Raw genomic sequence first — 8632 nt, 5'->3', positions numbered from 1 at the left:
CCAAACCCACCTTCTCCTTGGGGATAAAATGGGAACAACAAAAACCAAGGGCAGGGGAGGGGCCGGGGGGGGTTATTCCTGCTATTCCCCATTCCTCCCCCCCATGATGTGGTAGGGGATAATTAAAAAGGATGCTAATTAGCAGAGGGGAGGGGGGAGCCCTGCCCCAGCCCCCACTCCCCAGGTGCCACCGGGGCGGTGGGACCTGTGTCCAGGCGAGTTCAGCTTTGGTCCGAGAGGCGGTGGTGGTCCCGACGCCGGCGGTGGGGGGGATTCTTCGGGGCTGGTCACCATTTATTGCCCCCCCCTCCCCCCCCAGTGCTGGGGGGAAGGTGCCGGGAGGGGGAGGTAGCGGGGTGGCCCCAAGGTCCCTGGGGTGTGTGTGTGTCTGTGTGTGTTTCTGCAGTGATGCGGAGGGCGGGGGGGGCACGGGACACGCAGGGATGCGTTTTGGCATCGGAGGGGGGGTCTTTATCCGGTGATAGTGACCTGGTCCGGGGCAAGGGGGGGGACACGCGTGGGCTGGGGGAACGTGGGGGTGTTTTCCCCCTCCACAGGCGCACGCGTGCCCGCGCCAGGCCTACCACACCGCCGCCTCGCTGAGCTCCGGGTTGGGGTGCGAGAGAGCCCCGCTGTAGCCGCTATTGCTGGACATGGAGAAGGGGGGGCTGGGCCCCCCACTGAAGACCTCCCCCGGGATGGGGTGCAGCGAACCGGTCATCCCCGGCTCAGGGCTGGGGGTGTCGGGGTGCGAGATCATATCCGTGTACCTTTGGTTTTCTGAGGAGTGGTGTCCGCTTAGGGGGGGCTCCAAGGGTCCCAGGGGTGTGGAGCCGGGTCCTGAGTTCTGAAGGTAGCTGGAGTCGGCCGGGGACTGGGCTTGGGAGGGCGGCCCGTGGGGGAAAAAGTCATAGTTGCCTCCCGGTCCGTAGTAGTCACCTTGGTAATCTGAGGGAGGGGGGAGAAAAGGATGCAGCTGGTCCCCCAGGGCCAAAAACTTTCCAAAATCCCACCGTGCCCCATAGCCAGCCCTGGCCTCCCCCCTAGAGCAGCGTGGCTGCCCCCTCCAAAATCCTCTGCTGGCTCCTGGGGTGCGGAACCTGAAGCACCGGCTGCAGATTTGAGCCCAGAGGGAGAAAAAAAGTCTGTCCTAAGGGCTGCAGCGCTCGTCACCTGCTCCCTACCTGGCCTGGAGGGGTGGGGGGGGATGCCGAAGGGAAAGGAGTCCGGGGCTGGGGTGGCTGGGGAGGCAGGATGGACTCAATTTAATGCTTAGGTAATGGGGAAAAAAAAAATTTTAAAAAATATATATGTAAAGGGAATGGGGGAAATATGCATGTATAAAGGGAGGAGGGAAAAAATATATATAAAGGGAGGAGGGAAAAATATATGTAAAGGGAATGGGGGAAAATATATGTGAAGGGAATGGGGGGAAAAAATGAAGAATATATATATATAAAATGGTAAAATATATATATATTGGAGAAATTATGTACATATTTAGCAGCTTGGAAGGGCTGGAGAAAGTAACTCCAGGGCAGCAAAGGGTGCCTGGAAAGCCCCTTGTCGGGGGGCAGGCTTTGAAAACGCAGCCGGAGGGGGGCTCTGCACTGAGCGGGGGGAGAGGGGAGGCGGCGGGGCCGCCCCGCTGCGCCCATCCCGTCCCGTCGGGGCGGCGGGGGGGCCGGCCGGCGGCAGTGACCTTCCATATGCTGCGGGCCCGGAGGTAATTGGAACAAATGCGGCCTGAAAGGGGCACAAAAGCCCCGCAGCTGGGGCTTTGTTCGCGGGGGAGGGGCCGCCGCCGCCACAATGCCCGGCCGTGGGGGGGGGGCGGTCCGTGGGTGTGCGTGGACGTGTCCGCGTGTGCGTGTCCGTGTGTGCCTGCGGCGGTGTGCGTGTGCAAGGGGGTGAGGGGGTGCGCGGGGAGGCACATCTGCGCGCTGGTGCGTGCGTTGCGCGGCCGTGGGAGCGCACACGCGTGGACGGGCGCGCACAGATGCCTTTGGCGTGCGTGGGGCGGGCCGGGACGCTGCGGCCGGCGCGTCCCCGTCCCCTCGGGGCCCGGGCGGCTTCGGTCCCCGCGGAGGGGGACAGGGAACGGGGGGGCGGCGGGGGAAAGGAAAAAACACCGGGGGAGAAGCAGGACGGCGCGGGGAGAGGGGGGTCAACAAAGGGAAAGGGGTTGAAGGAGGGAAGGCGCGGGGGGGTGGGGGGGACGACACACACGACACGGGGCAGGGGGCCCCCGCGGAAGGTCCCTCACCTCCGTAGTACGTGTAGGGCGTCGAGCCGAGCATCTCGGACTCGTCGAGGCGGCCGCCGAGGGGCCGCATCCTGCGCGGGCTGCGGAAGAAGGCGTGCCGGCGGGCGCCCAGCGCGCTCAGCTGCTTCATCCGCCGCTCCTTGGACCGACGGTTCTGGAACCAGACCTGCGGCGGGGCCGGCGTCAGCCGATGGGGTACACTCCGGGTCGGGGATACCCCACACACACCCCCCAAGTTTGGCCGGGGAAAGGGATGGAAATCTTGCGCCCGCCTGGGAGGGGATGGGTTTTCCCAGCTCTGGGTGGTTTTTAATGACACCCCTCTGCTCCTGCTGCCAGTAGCCCCCAAAACTGGATAGAGGGGCAGGGACACACACACACACGAATTAATTATTAATTATTAAAATCCTGGCCCCTTGGCTGCATCGCCCCGTGCACATCCTCAGCCCGTCTGTCCCTACAAGGGGGAGAGCAGCCAGAGGCTATGGGAAGAATTTTCCTTTATGGGGGGGAAAGAAGGGAGGAAAAAAGGGAAGGAAAAGGGTGGCAGGGATTCCGGATTGTGGCAGAAGTAGGCGGAAAGCGGAGAGCAGGGAGATGAGCACCTGCGGCGGCAGGGAGTGAGAGGAAAAGCCGGCCGGTGAGGATGGAGATAAAGGGGGAGGGGAAGACGCAGCCGCCTCTCTACGGGGCATCGCCTCACCCGAACCGCACGGCCTCAGCCCACTCACGCCTTTCCCCCGGCCTGGTGGGGTGTCTGGATTATTGCCCTACTCTTCCCCCCCCCCCCCCCACACCTCGTGTCCCCCGGGGGCGGGGCAGCTCAGGGCAACGAGCACATCACACTCCTCCGGGGACTTCTCCTGCTCCCTTCTGCCAGGAGCCGGGACTCGCAGCTCCGCTACCGGCAAAGCCGGAGAGTCCTTCCCTATTAATGCCTCTATTAAAGCCCATTAATTCCTACATTTCCACGGGGATTTTCTTCACGGGGGCAGTGCGGTAAGAAAGTGCTGGGCTGCCTGCAGAGAGCAATGGCTTCTCCTTGCTTTCACAAGGCCGGAGCATCCATCTCCCGGGCACGCCGGGGGATCCTGCTCGTTCCCGGGGGAAGCCAAGCCGGTGAGGCAGCAGAGCCTGGCCAGCTCATGTTTTGGGGCTGGTTTTCATCTCTTGCCGTGGGGTCGGTGTATTAAAGCGCAGGGTGGGGGATCCCCGCTAACCCACGGGAGCGTGGGGTGGGTGCAAGGCTAGGCCTGGGGTGACGCTGGCGGGGGACGGATGCCTGTCCCCATTTTCCCAGTTCGTGGGAGTAGCCCCAGCGTCCCAATTCCTTCCCAGCACCTGGGGGAGACCGTCACGGCCTTGAACTCTCTGGGCACCCGCCAGCACCCCTTCTCCTTCCCTCCCCATGCAGGTCCTTTCCCCGTCTCTTCTCTCTGCCAGAGAAAATCGCCCCATGAAGCTCTGATGTCACCGGAACCTCGGTCTGTGGTGGGAATGACGTCACTGGCCAGCCCCATGACATCACGCTGGCGGGTGGGGAGGGCTGTGGCGGGGCAGGGGGGCGAGCCTGGGCAGTGGTCCTACCTGGATGACTCTCATGTTGAGGCCGGTCTCCTGGGCCAGCTGCTCTCGGATGTGGCGGGTGGGTTTGGGGGTGGCGGCGAAGGCAGCTTTGAGGGTCTCCAGCTGCTTGGCTTTAATGGTGGTGCGGGGCCCCCTCCGCTTGGTGCCCGAGTTTTGCTCCTCGTTCTCGTTGTTGGTGGTCTCCTTGTCCGAGGAGGTCGAGTTGTCCGTCTCCTTGGTGTCGTCCTGCATGGGGTCCTGGAGATCCGGGGACAAACTCCTGTCTGTACATGAGGACACTGTAAAGGAGACCCAGAGAGGAAAGGGGGGGTGGATGACTTAGGGGAGAGATCAGCCCCCCTGTCCTCTGCTCTCCCTGGCCCACCCGCTTTCCAGGAGAGGGCTTGGGGGGTGCAGGAGAGCAGCAAGGGGTGCAGATCGCCTCTGCCCCCCTGGTACCCCTAAAGCATCGTACCCCCAACATCACGCAGAGCTCCAGGCAAGCGCTGCCCGATCCGGCCCTGCACACCGTGTGGTGCCGGCCGGGGGGAGCTGGGGAGGGGGCGATCCCCCAGGCCCACCGCAGCTCTCGGTGCTCCCGCTCTCCCCCCGCTGCGTTTTTCACACCGGGAAGTGGGAGGCACCGCTGGGAAAAAATGCAACCGGTCCCTGACAGGGTTTGGGGGGGTCTCCAGTCACTGCCTTGAGCCTGGCTCACCCCCCCCAGCCACCCCAACATCCCCCCGGGACCCTGATGCCAGCACCCCCCCCCAAGGCCAAGCTCTACTCGCCTCGCTCACAGCAGCGGCCCCACTGACTGGCGTGGCAGGATCCGGCCCCGGGTGCTGGACGGAGAGAGAGCCCACGGAAGGGGGTGAGCACAGGCGCCTGGCATGGCTGGGACAGCAGGAGTGGGCCTGATCCTGCTGTCCTGACGCAGAGACAGCTTCCAAGGAAGTCAAATGGGAGCTTTGCCTCTGGGTGAAAGGAGGCGAAGGATCAGGCCCGCGGCGCGGGGGGACCGGGCACACTCGCAGGGAGGGGGCTCCGGGCCGTGGGGGGCTCCCAGGCCAGGCTCGGGGGGGGGGTCCTGGTTCCCCACCGCCCCGCATCCCCGCTGCCGTAGGGGCTGTGCATGGGGCAGGAGCCGGGGGGGCGGGGAGCGATGCTGCGGGGCTGCACCTCCGCCACCGCTCGTCCCACGGGTGTCCACGTCCCGCGTGGGGGGGGGGGGTCACAGAGGCTTCCGCCCGGCTTGAAGGCTTTCACCCCAAATCCCTCCCTCTCCCCGCGGATTAACGGGGGGCCGGGCTGGCTGCGGGGTGCAGCCCCTCACCCCACAAAACCAAACCTCCTTCCCGGCCCGGCGGGAGGTACCGGCAGCACCACGGCAGCTGCCTGCTCCTGCCGGTACGAGCGGCAGGGATGCGTCCCCGGGCGGTGCGGCGGGCTGAGCCGCTCGTACCTGAGTTGAGGCTGCCTTCCTTCAAACTGGGAGAGTTCAAATAATCCTCTTTGCAAACAAATTTGTTTTCGTCTATGATATAGAGTTCCTCGCCCGTGGAGAGCTGCTTGTTGCAGACCATGCAGGTGAAACAGTTCAGGTGAAAGACTTTATTCCGGGCTTTCCGGACGAGGTCGCTGGGGGAGATGCCTTGGGAGCAGCCGGCGCATTTGGTACCAAACCTCCTGGAGAGGGGGAGAAAAGCGAGAGCTGGGAGCCCCGGCGGCGATGGGCTGCGGGGGGGGGCCCCGTTTGTACCGATCCCTCCCTCCTCAAACCCCACCGCGGGAGCCCGATCCTCCAGCATGTCCCGCTGGGGGATTTGGGGGAGCAGGCGATTGGTACCCCCTGCCCCTTTGGGGTGAGGAGGAGGAGGAGCAGAAGAGCCTTCAGCTCCGCGCAGCTCCGCTCGCAGGCGCAGGGTGGGCTGCGGAGAGAGCTCGGGTTTGGGGTGTCCCCACCCGGGGACACACACACACGAGCATCCTCGCCCCGATTTGACCCCAGGAGGGCCAGAGGGGAGCGGAGGGCGGCGGGGGATCCCCTCCGCGCTCCGCGTTGCCGTGGGGGGGGTTATTTCGTTTCAGCCGGTGCCTCCCGGGCCGGGAAACGGGGGGCTCGGCTCCACCCGACGCTGGCCTGAAAATCCCGGAGAGAAAACTGGGCTAATGACGGCCAGAGCGACGGAAAAAGGGAGCGGCGGGTGCAGGGGGCACCGGGCACCCAGCACAACAGCGGGCGCCGCTCCCCGAAGCATCCCGGGGTCCCCAGCCCGGCGCCGGCACCGTCCCGCTCTCCCGGGGGGGATTTTTCCTGGTCGGGAGCAGCGCTTTGGAAATCGCCGATTTTCTTTCCTTTCGTTGGAGGCAGAGCGGTTTTTCTTCCCCCAGGAGATGCCTTTTTTTAAAAAAAAATAAAAATAAAAAAATGCCAGGGAATCCGAATAGGCTGGGAACGATGTCCTCAAGGAAAAAACAAAACAAAACAAAAAGAACCCAACAAAAAGCAAAACAAAAAAACCCCGAAAACCAACCAAAAAAAAAAAAAACCAAACCCTCAAACCAAAAAACAAAACAAACCCCCCAAACCCCTCAAACCCCCAAACAAACAAAACAAAAACCACGCACAAAAAAATGTGCCCAAACCCCGGGAGCGGGGGCTGCCGCGGCCGGGTCCCCGGGGGAGCCGGGGGCTGCCAGGCCCCGGGGTGTCCACGCAGGGTCCCCCCCTTTTTTTCCTCCGGTCGCGGCAACAACTTCTGCCTCCCTCGCTGCTCCCCGTGACGTTGATGTAGTGAGAGCATTAGGAGTCATAAGTCATCGCCCCCCCTTCCCATCCCGGCCCCTAATTTCCTCATCGGCACCTTATCGCAGTCATTAGGGGCGTTTAAGGAGCGGCGGAGCGCGGGGCCCCGCCGGGGGAGGTGGGGAAGGGGGGCGGGGGGGGAGGTTTTGGCCACCGACTTCACCGGGGCCTGCGGTCCCAGGAGGGGGGCGAGGAGCGCCAGGCCGGGCCCCGGGGCGGGAGACACACGGCTGCCACCGCGATGCCCACCGGGGCCTGCCGCGACGGGGCGGGCGGCGGTACCGGCGGAGCGGGGCCCGGTGCTGGTGGAAGCAAGGTCATGGGGAGACGGGAGCGGGGGGCACAGCCTCGCCGCCTCCACCTCAGGCTGCAGCAGCGGCCGTAGCGCAGCCGCCGAGCCCCCCCACTTCTGGGGCTCCCCCCGGCCCGGGGGGGCTGCTTCCCCGCCGGAGCTGTGGGGCAGGCTCGGTGCGGAGCCCGGCGGAGAGCGATGAGCGGGGAAGAGGGGAGCCCCCCAAGCTCCGGGGGAGACCCCAGGGAGGCACCGGGGGGCCGGGCGCGGTGTGAAGCTCCGCACCCTCTGGTGGGTTGGCGGGGTGGGGGGGACCCTCACCTGAAAAAGTCATTTTTGCAGTAGAGTTTGCCTTCCCTGGAGAAGCATTTCTCGGTCAGGTTGCACTTGCACTCGCAGCACTGGACGCATTTGATGTGCCAAGCCCTGTCCAAGACGTTCAGCAGGAACCGGTCCAAAATCGGCCTCTCGCAGCCCGCACAATGCACCATCATAACCTCCGCCGGGCGATGGAGACGCGCGAACGAGAAGTCAGCCCCGCGGCGGCACACGGCGGCGGCTCAAAAATGCAGGAAAAAATTAATAATAATAAAATAAAATAAAAATTTAAAAAATAATAGAAGAGGGAATAACGAAAAATTCAGGGCAGGGGAGCGGAGCGGCTGTCAAGTTCTTTCCCCTCTTCTCTCCGGAGCCTCGGCGGCGGGAGGGAAAAAACGATGCCCCAAAAAAAATAAAAAAAGCCAAACCACCCCCGAGAAATAATAATAATAATAATAATAATGAAAAAGAAAACCACCCCCAAATCCCGCCCCCGGTCCCTCCGGAGCGCCCCGGGAGCCGGCGGAGCGGCGGCCGCGCTGCTGGCGGGCTCTGCGGCAGCGGGCGCGGCGGGAGGGGTGCATGAACCCCCCCCCTGCAGCCGGCAGCCCCGGTGCCTCGCTGTGCTCCGCCGCCGCCGCGCCGCCACTCTCATGCTGTCCCCATCGCCAGCTTTGTCCCCCGCCTTAGTAATTCGCGCATCCTTATTCAGATTTGGTGACGTAGCGGCCCGCGTCGCCCCGGCTGCGGCCAATGGGAGGGCGGTAACCATGGCAACCTCTTAATTTATAGCATATCTAAATTGGCTCCAGCCTTGTGCTTGGCACAGAGGGAAAAAAACAACGCGCCTCTATTGTTGAGGGTGGCTTGTACCTGTGCCGCGAAGTGAGTATGCACCTGGCTGGGGGGCCGGGGGGGGGACACGCTGCAAAAAAACTGGTTTCCCACCGATTCTCCTTTTAGTTTAATTTATTTCTTTTAAAGGGATGCTCGGGGAGGGGTTTGGGGGGTCCCGAGTTGGGCTGGGGAAGAGTATCACCTGGTTTTGGGGTTGGTTTGGGGTTTTTATTTGCACGAAGGGGAGAGATGCTTTTGTCTGGAGGAGCAACAAGCGGGAAGGGGGGGGGAGGATTTGAGGGGGGGGCGGGGAAGGGGAGGGGGCCGGGGACGCGGGGAGGGCCGGCTCCTCCGCGCAGCGTGGCGGGATGAAAAGTTCCCCCGGCAGCGCGCTGCGCGGAGGTATGCGGCCCCCCCCGGCCCCCCCCGGCCTTTGTCCCACGGGCCGGCCGCCTTCCCGCCCCTTCCGCGCTCCGCGTATCTCGCCGGCAACCCTCGAAGGGGGAGAAAGGGGCCAGGGGGCGGCCCGGGGGGGGCGGCA

General features: G+C 64.0%; 1 protein-coding gene across 1 annotated transcript; it reads right to left on the bottom strand.

Annotated features, from left to right (window-relative positions):
* On the bottom strand, window positions 1-8019 carry LHX5 (LIM homeobox 5). Its single transcript, XM_074887124.1, has 5 exons — window positions 7255-8019; window positions 5298-5521; window positions 3854-4131; window positions 2267-2432; window positions 1-948 (listed from the first exon to the last, which is right to left on the bottom strand). Exons 1-5 carry the CDS (start codon window positions 7425-7427, stop codon window positions 581-583), a joined length of 1209 nt encoding a protein of 402 aa, XP_074743225.1. The 5' UTR covers window positions 7428-8019; the 3' UTR covers window positions 1-580.
* Between the last annotated feature and the right edge of the window lie 613 nt (window positions 8020-8632).

This window comes from Strix uralensis, chromosome 17 (assembly GCF_047716275.1).
Source record: "Strix uralensis isolate ZFMK-TIS-50842 chromosome 17, bStrUra1, whole genome shotgun sequence".
Taxonomy (NCBI): domain Eukaryota; kingdom Metazoa; phylum Chordata; class Aves; order Strigiformes; family Strigidae; genus Strix; species Strix uralensis.
The sequence above is the reverse complement of the archived record's forward strand: the minus strand, read 5'-3'. Positions and strand labels throughout refer to the sequence as shown.